This window comes from Hippocampus bargibanti, linkage group LG18, assembly GCF_051943395.1.
Source record: "Hippocampus bargibanti isolate YZ-2025 linkage group LG18, ASM5194339v1, whole genome shotgun sequence".
Taxonomy (NCBI): Eukaryota; Metazoa; Chordata; class Actinopteri; order Syngnathiformes; family Syngnathidae; genus Hippocampus; species Hippocampus bargibanti.
Window position 1 is genome coordinate 3,225,808 of NC_142751.1, and position 13,942 is coordinate 3,239,749.

The 13,942-nt window shown below is 45.8% G+C and overlaps 1 protein-coding gene across 1 annotated transcript; it reads left to right on the forward strand.

The window, feature by feature from the left end:
* The first annotated feature begins 2,204 nt into the window (after positions 1-2,204).
* Positions 2,205-3,538, forward strand: LOC148884226 (uncharacterized). The gene is made up of 2 exons (XM_089021172.1): positions 2,205-2,981; positions 3,533-3,538. The coding sequence occupies exons 1-2, from the start codon at positions 2,205-2,207 to the stop codon at positions 3,536-3,538; spliced, it is 783 nt and encodes a 260-aa protein (XP_088877298.1).
* Positions 3,539-13,942: the final 10,404 nt, after the last annotated feature.

Below are 13,942 nucleotides of genomic sequence, written 5' to 3' on the forward strand. Positions count from 1 at the left end.
TCTCCCCGGACCCGCGTGGGTTTTCTCCGGGTCCTCTGGTTTCCTCCCACACTCCAAAAACATTCATGGCAGGCAGATTGACAAGTCCAAATTGTCCCTAGGTGTGAGTGTGAGAGTGACTGTTGTTCGTCTTTGTGTGCCCTGCGATTGGCTGGCAACCAATTCAGGGTGTCCCCCGCCTCGTGCCCGAAGACAGCTGAGATAGGCTCCAGCATTCCCCGCGACCCTAATGAGGAATAAGCGGTACGGAAAATGGATGGATGAATATGCTATATGCTAATTGGTCAAATCATTGTAACAAATAAGTGTTTTGTTTTTTGTTTTTTTTGGGGGGGGGAATAACCACAGCCTGCGTCCACGACAGGCAATCGTCTCGGGCCGGTGAGCGCAGGGAGAACGCCGCTGATTGCTCAAAGTTTCCTGCACAGCCCGCCATCCCCCGGGAGAGGTAATCTATGACGACTCCGCAATCTCCGTCCGGATGACGTCCGCGGGCTCAGTTTGGAAACGTGGCCTCATTATTCGGCCAAGCCATTAGATTCCCATGCTATGTGAAGAAAGCTTTGCGGGAATGTCATTTGAGTCAATGTTGTTTTTTTTCTTCAGATTGTTCACTTGTCTTTAATGAGTTTTTTGAGAACATTAAAAAAATGTTTCTTAAACATTTGGTCTGAACACAAGACAACCTTTTTTTCTCTTCAATGTTTGAGCAGCAAAGTGGTGCAGTTGGTCTCCTCCCTGATTCAGCGATGTTGCTTCAATTTCCACACGTGTTCCAAAGGGCTTGGGGGTGGGATCTCTGGTGAGGGGAGTATGAATGGAAAAGACAACGAGGGACACCGAAGGAGCCAATAAATGCGGAGATGACGCTCTCAAAGGCAAAGACGCCGCCGCTCACGTCAAAAAGGGGAGCAGAAGCTAGCCGGGGCGGCTCCAGATCGGTTAGCCTTTGTGCTATCGCGAGTCGGCACGGGAAATGCAGGACGGCCTGGCCACAGGACTTTAATTGTCTCCGTGAGCACGTTTGCGACGCCAAAAGATTTGTGACGTCTTACCCGTTGAAATTCTTGGTACAACAATACAATAGGCCGCGACATTTCATGCAATGAATTCAAGATTATACGCGTTGCACACGCACCACCATCGCTTGGTGGACATTGCTCCGCTCAGGGCGATGTGCTGTGCATGGCTTGGTCACCAGGGGGCATGGGGTAGAACACCCGTGCAGCATCACGGATGAGATGCAGATGAAGACCCAACTTGACCCCCCCCAAAAAAAAGTGCTGTCAAAAAGGCGGAAGAAATGGTGGAATAAGGAGGCGTCTCCCTCATTGGCGCCCCTCCCGCCCCGCTTATAGTCATGTCGTCGCGGCGACATATGTTCACGTGGGGGTACGCAGGGAGGTCAAGGGCCGCGTGGTGCGGCGAGCAAATCCCCGCTGCCGCCCGTCCACCTATGGCAAAAACGTTATCTTCAACACCCTTTTTTGTTGGATTTTTCTCGAAACAAGCTGAGCAAAATGGGTGTTCTTTTTTTCTTTTTTTGAGCGTTGTGACTTTCCAGTAAATTCCATTGGCGAGGCGCCCCTACCCCTGCTCGGCCCGCCTCGTGTTCTCACAGCTCAGCCTGCACGTTTTCTATCCTTTTTGGTTGGAGCTTGTTCTCCGTTGTCGCCCCCCCCCCTCCCTGCCCACCTCGCAAAACGACTCCTCGCCCAGGAGGAGGAGGAGATGTGTCAACTCGGGATCGTTCACGTTGAGCCTTTAAACAGGAAACAAATCAAGACGAAAATGGAAAATGTCGGCAACGGCTCACTAGAGGACAGCGAGACCATCGACTTGCGATTGATCTTACCGCTGGTCACCCCCCTTCCAACAATTTTGGAGTTTGGCAGTTAGCTCGCCGAGCTTGAATGACTATGTCGCGACTCCCATTTCCAGTAGCAAACGCTTGATGATGACAGTTTGCCATACATATATATATATACATATATATATATATATATATATATATATATATATATATATATATATATATATATATATATATATATATATATATATTGCTATCACATCTTGAGATTGATGAGGTACAACACAAATTCCGAGGTGAAGGGCCCCAGGCTGCCACATCAGAGGAAGAGGTTCAACCAGAGATTGGGAGGCAAGCTCCAATGAATGATGAGATTGGGAAGCCAGCCCCAATGAATGAAATGCTGAGTGAAGCAGCAACTGACCTGAAAGATAAGATCATGGCAAGAATGAATACTGGGCAACTAAGAAACCGATTACAACGGCTATGTGAAGTACCACCTGAAAGTCTGATGAAAACTGTGAATGCAGCACTGAGAACGATCCCGACCGGAACGATCACGGAAACCAATGAGCTGATATACACTTCAGCATCAGTGATCCTAGAAATGCTTGGCTACAAGAGCAACCATGAGATCCACGAAATTCATTACCCACCATGGAAAAGACGGTTGGAGGCTAAGATCAAGGCGGCTCGGAAAGATGTGAGTCAATTGACGGAGACCCAGAGAGGTGTGAATAAAAGGCCAATCCCCAAGAGGTACATGCAGATAACCATACCCGAAGCACTCGAAACTGCCAAACAAAAGCTCCAGGCATTGTCCAGTCGGCTAAAGAGGTACACAAAGGAGAATGAGGCCAGAAGAATAAACAGGCTGTTCGCAACACAACCTGTGAAAGTGTATGCTCAGTGGCAGGGTTCTAACAGCAGAGCAGACCCTCCAAGGCTGGAAACTGAAAGATACTGGAAAGGCATATGGGAGAAGGAGGTCGCACATAACAGCAGTGCACAATGGCTGGTGACTCTGAAAGAGGAGCACAGCAACCTCCCTGAACAGAACCCAGTTACCATCACAGCGGCAGACATACAAGAAAGAGTCTCAGGTATGAAAAACTGGACGGCACCAGGCCCGGATATGGTCCACACCTACTGGCTAAAGAAACGCACAGTACTCCACGAGCGCAGCAGCACAAATGAACCAGTTGCTGATGGATGGGACTCACCCAGGATGGCTAACCGAAGGGCGAACAATCCTGATCATGAAGGATTCCTCAAAGGGTGCAGTTCCTTCCAACTATCGGCCAATCACATGTCTCTCCACAACATGGAAGCTCATGTCAGGCATCATTGCGGCTAAGATAAGTGGACACATGGATCAATACATGAGCAAAGCACAGAAAGGCATTGGTAGAGATACTAGAGGTGCCAAACATCAGCTGCTGGTTAACAGAACAGTCGCACAAGACTGCAGGTCCCGACATACCAACCTGTGCACAGCCTGGATTGATTACAAGAACGCATATGACTCGATGCCACACACATGGATCACTGAATGCTTTGAGTTGTATAAGGTCAACAGGACCCTGAGAGCCTTCGTTGCAAACTCGATGAGGATGTGGAAAACCACACTTGAAGCCAATGGCAAGCGACTAACGCAAGTGTCCATCAAACGTGGCATATACCAAGGTGATGCACTCTCCCCACTGCTGTTCTGCATAGGACTGAACCCCCTCAACCAGATAATCTCAAAGACAGGCTATGGATACGCCTCAGAAATGGAGCTACGATCAGTCACCTCCTCTACATGGATGACATAAAGCTGTATGCTAAGAGCGAAAGGGACATAGACTCCCTGATCCACACAACCAGGATATACAGCAGTGATATCGGGATGTCATTCGGGCTGGAGAAATGTAGTCGGATGGTGACTAAGAGGGGCAAGGTAGTCCACACTGATGGGGTCTCACTCCCTGAAGGAACAATAGCAGACATTGAAAAAAGCTACAAGTACCTTGGAATACCACAGGCCAATGGCAACCTCGAACTAGCAACAAGAAAAGCGGCTATGACCAAATACCTCCAGCGGGTGAGGCAAGTCCTCAGAAGCAAGCTCAATGGCAAGAACAAGAGCCGGGCAATAAACAGCTATGCCCTGCCAGTGATCAGATACCCTGCAGGAATAATAAGGTGGCCAAAGGAAGAGATTCAGACGACGGATGTTAAGACCCGAAAACTCCTCACCATGCATGGAGTGTTCCATCCCAAGTCCAGCACCCTGAGACTGTACACAAGCCGTGAGTGACTAGTGAGTGTGAGAGCCACTGTCCAGGATGAAACATCCAGGCTCAATGAATACATCAAATAGAAGGCTCCAACGGATGATGTACTCAGAGAATGTCTCAGACAATGGGGAACAGAGGATGAGGTGCTGGAAGAGGGACAATCATGGGAGGAAAAGCCCCTACATGGGACGTACCACCGAACCATAACAGAAGTGGCTGATCTCAAGAAGTCCTATCAGTGGCTAGAGAGGGCTGGCCTAAAGGACAGCACAGAGGAACTCATCCTGGCTGCTCAAGAGCAGGCCCTGAACACCAGAGCCATAGAGGCATGGATATACCACACCAGGCAAGACCCAAGGTGTTGGTTGTGCAAAGAGGCACCTGAGACAATCCAACACATAACTGCAGGGTGTAAGATGCTGGCAGGGAAAGCCTACATGGAGCGCCATAACCAGGTGGCTGGCATAGTCTACCGAAACATCTGTGCGGAGTATGGACTGGAAACCCCAAGGTCAAAATGGGAAACACCTCCCAAGGTAGTAGAGAATGACCGAGCAAAGATCCTGTGGGACTTCCAGATACAGACTGACAAGATGGTAATGGCCAACCAACCAGATATCGTGGTCATAGATAAAGGGCAAAGGAAAGCCGTTGTCGTGGATGTAGCGGTCCCGAGTGATGGAAACATCAGAAAGAAGGCACATGAGAAAATCGAGAATTACCAAGGGGTCAGAGAGGAGCTGGAGAGAGCCTGGAAGGTAAAGGTGACAGTCGTGCCTGTGGTGGTCGGAGCACTCGGGGCAGTGACCTCCAAACTCCACGAGTGGTTGCAACAGATCCCGGGAACATCATCAGGAATCTCGGTCCAGAAAAGCGCAGTGCTAGCAACAGCACGGATACTGCGCAGAACCCTCAAGCTTCCTGGCCTCTGGTAGAGGACCCGAGCTAAAAATGGGGGACAGACACCACCCATGAGGGGTGAGACGAGGATTTGTTTTTATATACAGTGGTACCTCGGTTCTCGAACGCCTCACAGTTCGAACAAATCCGTGTTCGAACAAAATATTCGAGATATTCTTGCTTCGGCGTTCGAACATCAATCGGTGTTCGAACGCCAATTCGACGCGTGAGTGCGTACGCGATGGGGGGGGGGGGGGGGCTGAGCGGTGCACGGGTGTGTCGCTCTCTCCGTGACCAACTGTTGTCGCTAGTGGACGTGCTACGTTTTGCTCTAGCATTTAATATAGGTGTACGAAGAGTTTTAGCCCCTAATCATGCCTCCAAAGAAAGTAAGTGCTGCTTAAAGTGACAAATAAAAGTAGTGCGTACAACTATTGCATTTAAGAAAGAAATAATCGCAAAATATGAAGGAGGTGTGCGAGTGTCTGATCTGGCGAGGGAATACACCATGGCGAAATCTACGATCAGTACGATATTAAAGAATAGGCTGTGAAATCTAGTGATGTGACTGTGGCAGTGAGAGCAAGTGTCATTGGGTAGATATTTTAAGAGAAAAGAACATCCTGTAGCTGAGTCAACCGTAGCTGTCACGTTCCGAGCAAGAGTGACGGCAGCTGACTCGTCGGAACGTAGTGGAATGTTTGGGATCCCAAAGCAGAGACGTACTACCCAAGCAGGATGTTTATTCAAAAATCAAAGAAAACACAGCGAGTAAGAAGGCAGGGGGTGATCCGACCCGCTTACTACGCCAAAAAGCAAATGGCACACGAGGGTGCAAAATTACGCAATCCCGGAAGATGACATAAATTTATGCAGGGGACGCAGGGAAAATACCTCGGACCGGATACACTCGCGCATCGAAGGAAAACACCAATAAAAATGACTTCACGGCAAGACGTCTTGCATTGCTTGTGAATCCAAACAATGGCTTCAGATTCGGATAATATGCTTACTTGTTACACATCCAGTTATGAATATGATTCAAATACACTGTAGTTCTGAAGAGGAAAGCATACATGTTTGCAATCGATTAAATAATTATATGTGCCATTTTGAGGCAACATTGGGGGAACATCTCTAACCCCCCCAAAAAAAAGAAAAAAAGAGGCACAAAATGGCCAGCTCCGTTTCTTACATGGCGCTTGAATGCCCTCTTTTGGCGGCTTGTGTTAATGCAGTTCGGCGCAGGACGGATATATCGACAGTACGGTTATATCGACATTTTTTCTAACTCCCGAGAATATATATATATATGCTTATTACGATACTATTTCTATGAACGCAAGGAGAAAATTTACATGCCGGTTATATCGATATTTTTTCCGACTCCCGAGAATATCGATATAACGAGACTTTACTGTGTGTGTGTATATATATATATAAAATATAATGTATTATTTTTTTTCCAAGATGGCGCCATCAGCAAGTGCTCTCACGACCCTTGCTTTTTTGTAGTTTTGGATTGGATTGGATTGGATTTGCCTTGATTTGCCTGGATTTTTGTCTTGTTATTGTGTTTTCTTTTGTCACTTTATGTTGTTGTGCGTCACGTGGAATGGATACAGATTGTTTTTCAGCATTTTTGGCCACGACATTCATCAAGGCAGCAGCATGATATGCCAGTACTGTGTTTGAATGGGAGTAATGTCGGAGCCATTTGACTGCCATCGCTGGACAGCTCTGGAGCCATTGTGCTTTTTTGCGCCTGTAATGGGCAGCATCTTCACAGCCCCGCTTTGTTCAGCGGAAAGGTCAGTGCTGTTGGAGAGTCTGCGGTTGGATGGATGCATGGCTTCAGGAGCCCGCGATAAGAAGAAAGCAGCGTCAGCGCAGAGCGCCAATGCGTATGTGGAACTGTCGCGGCTTGGAATTGAAGCGGATTTATGTGGGACAGGAGATGTGAGACAATGTCTTTTCGTCAATGGATGTTCGTGTTTGCTTTCAACATTTAGCATGTAGTAGACGTACAAATTCCACCATGACGTCCCTGATCCACTGCTGACATGGATGCTTGGATCCTCTCCTCTTTCAACTAGAACTGCTTCATGTCATCACAAAGACGGTACAGCAAGTCCTGAAGAATGAATGACTCTGTGTCTTTGTGTTGTCATATTTGTTTTTTTTTGTTTTTCCCAAGATGGCGGCTCCCCTCTCCCGGCAAATTGGCGTTTTCATGTTTATTATGTTTGTTAAAGTAATTAGTAATAAGTGCCTTGCATGCTGGGTAATTTCATCTGTGCTGTATGTCATACATATTAGCATGAATGTCACATATTAGCATAAAGCTGACTTTGACTTTGACACACACACACATTATATATATATATACAGTAAAGTCTCGTTATATCGATATTCTAGGGAGTCCGAAAAAATATCGATATAACCGGGACTATCGATATATCAAGACTTATACTGTATATATATATATATATATATATATATATATATATATATATATATATTATATATTATATATATATTGTGATGTCACGAGAGGCTGGGTTCTGGAGTGCAAATACATCCCCCTAAGATGAGAGAGTTTTGGCCCTATCTGGTGGAAGGCAGCAATTCAAACCCACACCTGTGGCTGATCACGGCTTGATTGGCAGGCAAGGCTTTTAAGGCGGAGAGCCTCTGAGTGTGCGGGAGGGGGAAGACAAGCTCCATTGCTGTGCGCTGCGGAGAAACTGATTGCTGCATGGAACTCATCGCCAGTTGGTACCAGACGACAGAACACTGGGTTTGGACCCTTGCTAAAGGTGGCTAGGCTACTTGAGAAGGACATCAAGAGGGGTGAGGCCTAGAAACCCATGGAAAAGAACTATTTTCAGTTTCACCTCAGAAGAGACTTTATTATGATTTAAGTATTGGAAGAGACACTATTCTTGCCTTTGTTACTTGTGAATTCCCCCTGAAACCCTTTATTAAAACCTTTGTTTGTATTCAAACCTGTCGCCCATTGCGCTCCTTGTCCTGTCCCGCTGAGAGCTAGCCTCTCATGACATTACAATAAATATATATATCTTTATCTTTTTATATCTTATCTCTTGTCTTTGTGTTGTCATGTTATTTGTTATTTAGTTTTTTTTTGTTCTTTTGACTTCAAGACGGCGCCGCGAGAGTGGCTGCCTTACCAGCAGCTCCTGTGTTTTGCTTTTCTACTTTCATTTCTTTCATAACTTTGCTGCTGTGAAATGTAAATTGTGAGACTAATAAAGGCAAATCCAATCCATATATATATATATATATATATACAGTAAAGTCTCGTTATATCGATATCGGATATATCGATAGTCCCGGTTATATCGATACTATTTCTATGCACGCACGGAGAAAATTACATGCAAACAGGGTCGGATATATCGATAGTCCCGGTTATATCGATATATTTTCGGACTCCCTTGAATATCGATATAACGAGACTTTACTGTATATATATATATATATATATATATAAAATATGTAAATTTAAAGGACAACAGACAGCTCCCGACATAGTTGCATGCATAATTTGTAAAATCACTTCAAATGACTTCTACTAACCGCATTTTACAAAGATTCCACCACATATAGCTCTGTTTTTACTTTTTAAAATTCGGGCTGAATATTCAAGGAGTCTTGTTTTCGAGTTGATGGCGATGCCGGAAGTGACGTGAATTGACGACCCCCCTCAGCGAGAAAGCGATACACAGGCGAGTTCGAGTCATTTTTGCGAGTGCAATATGAGGAATCCATGTTAACGTTAGCATCAATATACTCTGCGAGAGACAGCAGAAAGCAAGTGTGGAAGCAAATGAGCCGTGTGCAGGCTAGCTAGCAGTAACTTCGCCTATGGACCTGGAAAGTTGACTTTCATTCCGATCACTCGGCTGGATTTTTTTACCAATCATGAGGAACGGAAAACCATTCATGTTAATGCTGCCTACTATCACAAAGTTATTTGAAATTATACACTGACATTTTGTTCAAAAGTGGCCGTGCGTGCGCGCGTGTTTGAATGGCTCTCACTGAAAAACATTTCTAAATACAGTCATACCTTGGCTTACGAACTTAATTGGTTCCCAGAAAGTGTATGTCATGCAAAAAGTGTGTATTCCAAACATTAATTTGGTGGTGAAAGGATAGAAAACAAGATATTCTAAGCATAACAAAATAAGAATGTCAACTGTATACTGTGCAAATGTAAATGTGCAAAACCGTTCCCAAAAAAAACTGTACATAGTGCAAGAATAAGAAATGCATTTTGATATATTACATCAACCCATATTTACAAGTGTCCAGTTTTTTTTTTTTCACATGTGATCATTGAGAGTTGCAAAGCCTGACAGCAGTCGGTAGGAACGAGCGGCGGTACCTTTCCTTCTTGCAGCGCGGGTGTAATAGTCTCTGGCTGAAGGAGCTACCCAGTGCTGTCAGGGTGGGCAGAAGGGGGTGGGAGGGGCTGTTCATCATAGCCTTTAGTTTAGCTAGCGTCCGTCTGTTGCCCACCTCCTCCAGAGAGTCCAGCGAGCAGCCCAGGACATAACTTGCCCTCTTGACAAGGCGCTCCAGTCTTTTCCTGTCCCGGGTGTTGATGCTGCCTGACCAGCAGACAATTCCATAGTGGATGGCTGGAGCCACCACAGAGTCATAGAAAGTCTTAAGGAGTGACCCCTGAACTCCAAAAGACCTCAGTTTCCTGAGTAGGAAGAGGCGACTCTGTCCCTTTTTGATTAGGGCATCCGTGTTTGTAGACCAGTCCAGTTTATTGTTGAGAGTTACACCCAGGTACTTGTAGGAGGTCACCCTCTCAATGTCCGAACCCTGTTAGCGGCCGATCACGTGAAACGATTTTGCACATTTACATTTGCACAGTATACAGTTGACATTTTTATTTTGTTATGCTTAGAATATCTTGTTTTCTATCCTTTCATCATGAAGTCCAAGATGGCGGCCGAGTAGGCAGCCGTCAGCAAGTGCTCTCATGAGCCTTGGTTTTTTTTTGGTTGTTTTTGTCTTGTTTTGTGTTTTCTTTTGTCACTTTGTGTTGTGCGTCGTGTGGAATGGATACGGATTGTTTTTCAGCATTTTTGACCACGACGTTAATCAAGAAGGAGACTGTGCTGAGCGGTTGCGTCTTTTCGGGAGTATGAATATGCCAGTACTGTTTTTGAATGGGAGGAATGTCGGTGCCATTCGACTGTCATTGCTGGACACCAAAGGGGCCATTGTGCTTTTTTGAGCCTGTCATGGGCAGCATCTTCACAGTCCCGCTTTGTTCAGCGGCAAGGTCGGTGCTGTTGGACAGTCTGCGGCTGGATGGATGCATGGCTTGAGGAGCCCGAGATAAGAAGAAAGGAGCGTCAGCGCAGAGCGCCGATGCCTATGTGGAACTGTTGCGGCTTGGAATTGAAGCAGATTTATGTGGGACAGGAGATGTGAGACAATGTCTTTTCGTCAAGATGCTACAGCTTCGTGTTTGCTTTCAACATTTAGCTTGTAGTAGACATACAAATTCCACCATGACGTCCCTGATCCACTGCTGACATGGATGCTTGGATCCTCTCCTCTTTCAACTAGAACTGCTTCATGTCATCACAAAGAGGGTACAGCAAGTCCTGAAGAATGAATGACTCTGTGTCTTTGTGTTGTCATATTGTCTTTGTGCTGTCATATTATTTGTTATTTAGGGTTTTTTTTTGTTCTTTTGACTTCAAGACGGCGCCGCGAGAGTGGCTGCCTTTCCAGCAGCTCATGTATTTTGTTTTTCTACTTTCATTCCTTTCATCACTTTGCTGCTGTGAAATGTACATTTCTCCACTGTGAGACTAATAAAGGCATATCCAATCCAATCCCAAAATTTCCCCATTGTGGGATGAATTCTGATAAATTCCAGTAGGCAGAAAGCCTACCAACACAACAGTTGTTAGCGGGTGCTATAATTGCTTTGTCAGCTTAAGCGTTTTATTTTCAGTTTAGATTAATGAAAGTCTTTGCATTTTAGTACAATGGTGATATTGTGTGTGGTTGTATAAAACTTCAGCCAAGTTAACTCCTGATAATTCAAAGAAAAGGTATCAACGAGCACAGCGTCGGGAAGATGACAGGCAGACGACCGCAAGGACCAATCAAGAAACGAACAACGCTGTCTCAATTCTCCTGGGACTATCTAACTGTACCAGTAACATTGATTAAGAAGAAGGGGACCAGGGGGACCGGGGGGACAATGAAGTATCGACGAGGTAAAAATAAATATCGGTGAAAGTAATGGCCACAATGATGGATCGTCAACATATCCATTCTTCAAATTGAAAGGATCCGGCAAGTTACAAGTACTGTCACAATATCCCAGCTTCTCAAAGTATCACTCTCGTACTTCTAACGGTAGCTTTCACACATAATCGGAGCATTGTTCAGATTTCATGCTACAGTAATTCGCCTTGTCAATACTCGCCATTGTTGCTTTTGCCTACCAGCGAGAAAAAAAACATGTGATTCGTGACGTCACCTCCGTAAACAACAGGCATCTCCGATAGTAACGAAGTTCATTGTTTTTGTTGAGAAAATATCTTCACCACATCAATATAAGCCATTTCAAGAACGTACAACAGCATTTCATTTCAAGTTTTTGTTGAGACATTAACTTACAGCCATTCCAAATAGTAAATCTTCTTTTCCTTTCGGCTTTTCCCTTCAAGGGGTCGCCACAGCAAATCAGTGTCCTCCATCTTCAGAGGTTTGATCCGCATGTTTGTTTTGCCAAGAATGGCCCGCTCGAAGATCAAAGGCGCTGCTAGCCGGCGAACGTCACTATTCGGGTTACGCGCTTTAAGTGTCAGTCGTTCCATTGCCTTCAGAAGTTTATCACAATACTGAAGGTGACAAAAGATGGTGCTCGGTTTTTAAAATATTGTCCGGAAACCTCAAAACGCAATCGAAAAGCGTGACGAGCCGCGGCCATTCGGGAGGGCGCAAAAATGAACCTGGCTCGCGAGATGCCAATTAGCAAGCCACAAAATAGCCCAAAAAGGCCTCAAAAACATACCGACAACAGCGGGAATCGGGGGCTTCGTCGTTTTTTTTCGGTGGCTGGCTCGACTTGACGAAACGGAAAAAGGAGAGACGGATTCCGTTTGAGGAACCGACCATGAAAGAACGTCCGAACTGCAAGCCAAATCACTTCCTGCTTTTTCCTTTTCTTCAGCCAATCACACGCGAGTCACATCAAAAGTACCGCCAAGTCATTTTCAACGACAGAAGATCATTTCGAAAATAATATCAAATGATAATCATTAATCTTTAATCTAAACCGTAATCTTATGTTTCGAATAAAGTGAAGAGAGTCAAGTCGTTGTTTTTTTGTTTTTTTTTTAAGTGTTTTTTGTTTGGTCCAAGATCGCCTTGGTTGACACAAAAATGACGATAATAATAATAATAATAATAATAATAATAATAATAATAATAATAATACATTTCATTTAAAAGCGCCTTTCAAAACTCTCAAGGTCACTTTACAGTCACATGATCAGTTTTTCTGTGGTTTAGCGGCGGCAGGCCATGACAACGCTTTCATTCTTTTGATGGCTTTAACTTAAAAAAAAAATAGATGTATATCGGTGGCCCGGTGGTTGAGTGGTAAGCACGCCGGCTTTACAGTGCAGAGGTTGTGAGTTCAAGACCCAGTCCTGCCTCCCTGTGTGGAGTTTGCATGTTCTCCCCGGGTTCGTGTGTGTTTTCTCTGCATGGGTACTCCGGCTTGGCGTTCGGGACGTGAACCAGACGAAGTCCCCGACCGTGGACAACGGGCCGCTCACGCTTCCTCTTCTCTGTGTTTTAGCCCAACTGTGTTTGCAAGCTTTTCCATGATGCTTCATGGCAAATTCTGTCTGGCTGGTGGGGGGGTCGTTTTTGGAATGGTGGGAAAATCTCTTGTAAGGAACTTTGTCTCCTGCGTTAACCTGTTCACCGTCTGGACTGCACATTCTTTCCGCCTGTGCTGGCTTCCCGGGTCAGGCAGAACTAGACCCCCGCCCCCGCCTGGCCCCCAAAAGGAGTGGACGGTGACAATGCAGTGGCAGCCTGCTGGATTTGGGGGGCTTTGAATCATTCTTTCCAGCCTCTTCCTTCTTTCCTCCCGTTTGTCTTCCGTCAGGTGTTCTGGCCAAAGATTTGAAGCCAAATGCGTGAAACGTAAACACGTGTGCCCACCCCCCTCCTCGCAAGCGGTCGCGTGAGTCTTTCCATTGCTGGAGTTCCATCGTTGTCTGCCAGGCAAACCACCATGACGATGAAGATGAAGAGGTAAAGGGGATAGGCCCATGTGCCCTCATGGGCCAGGCGCCTCCTCTCCAAAGGCTTCCCAAAGCCGAAGCCATCCTCGGGGATGGGGAGTGAGAGGAGGGGTATATAATAGCGCCAGGTCACCAAACAAGAAGCAGAACAAGCATTCCCAAGTGTGACGGGATGCATTTGGACACGTTGCAGTCTCCCAGCATTGCTCAGTTTATGTGTTAATCGCTAACAGCTGATCGCCACATAAAAAAGGGTGGGGGGGCCGTAAAGGGAATGGCCAAAAATGTTTTGTCTTCTTCGAGCCAAAGCGACGGGATGAGCGCTGGAACACATTGCACATTCTGACCGGCCGCTCCACAGCTGTTGTGTTCAACAAGCACAAAAGTCTGCGAGCTTCAATGCTAACACGCGATGAGACCTCCAAAAAGTCCTCGCAGGCAATGGAAGGCTGGAGCAGCCACACCCCCCGCCCCTTCATCCTCATTGGACAAATTGACATTTCACAGCAGCAAAGTGACCAAGGGAAAGGAAGAAGTAGAAAAACAAAATGGAACACTTTAATGGTGTTTGCATTCATTTCAATAGGGTGAAATGATTTCCTGCGAATGTAAAGAAA

Bases quoted from the DNA above. Each gene is read 5' to 3' on its own strand.
- LOC148884226 (XM_089021172.1), top strand. From the start codon at position 2,205: ATGAATGAAATGCTGAGTGAAGCAGCAACTGACCTGAAAGATAAGATC.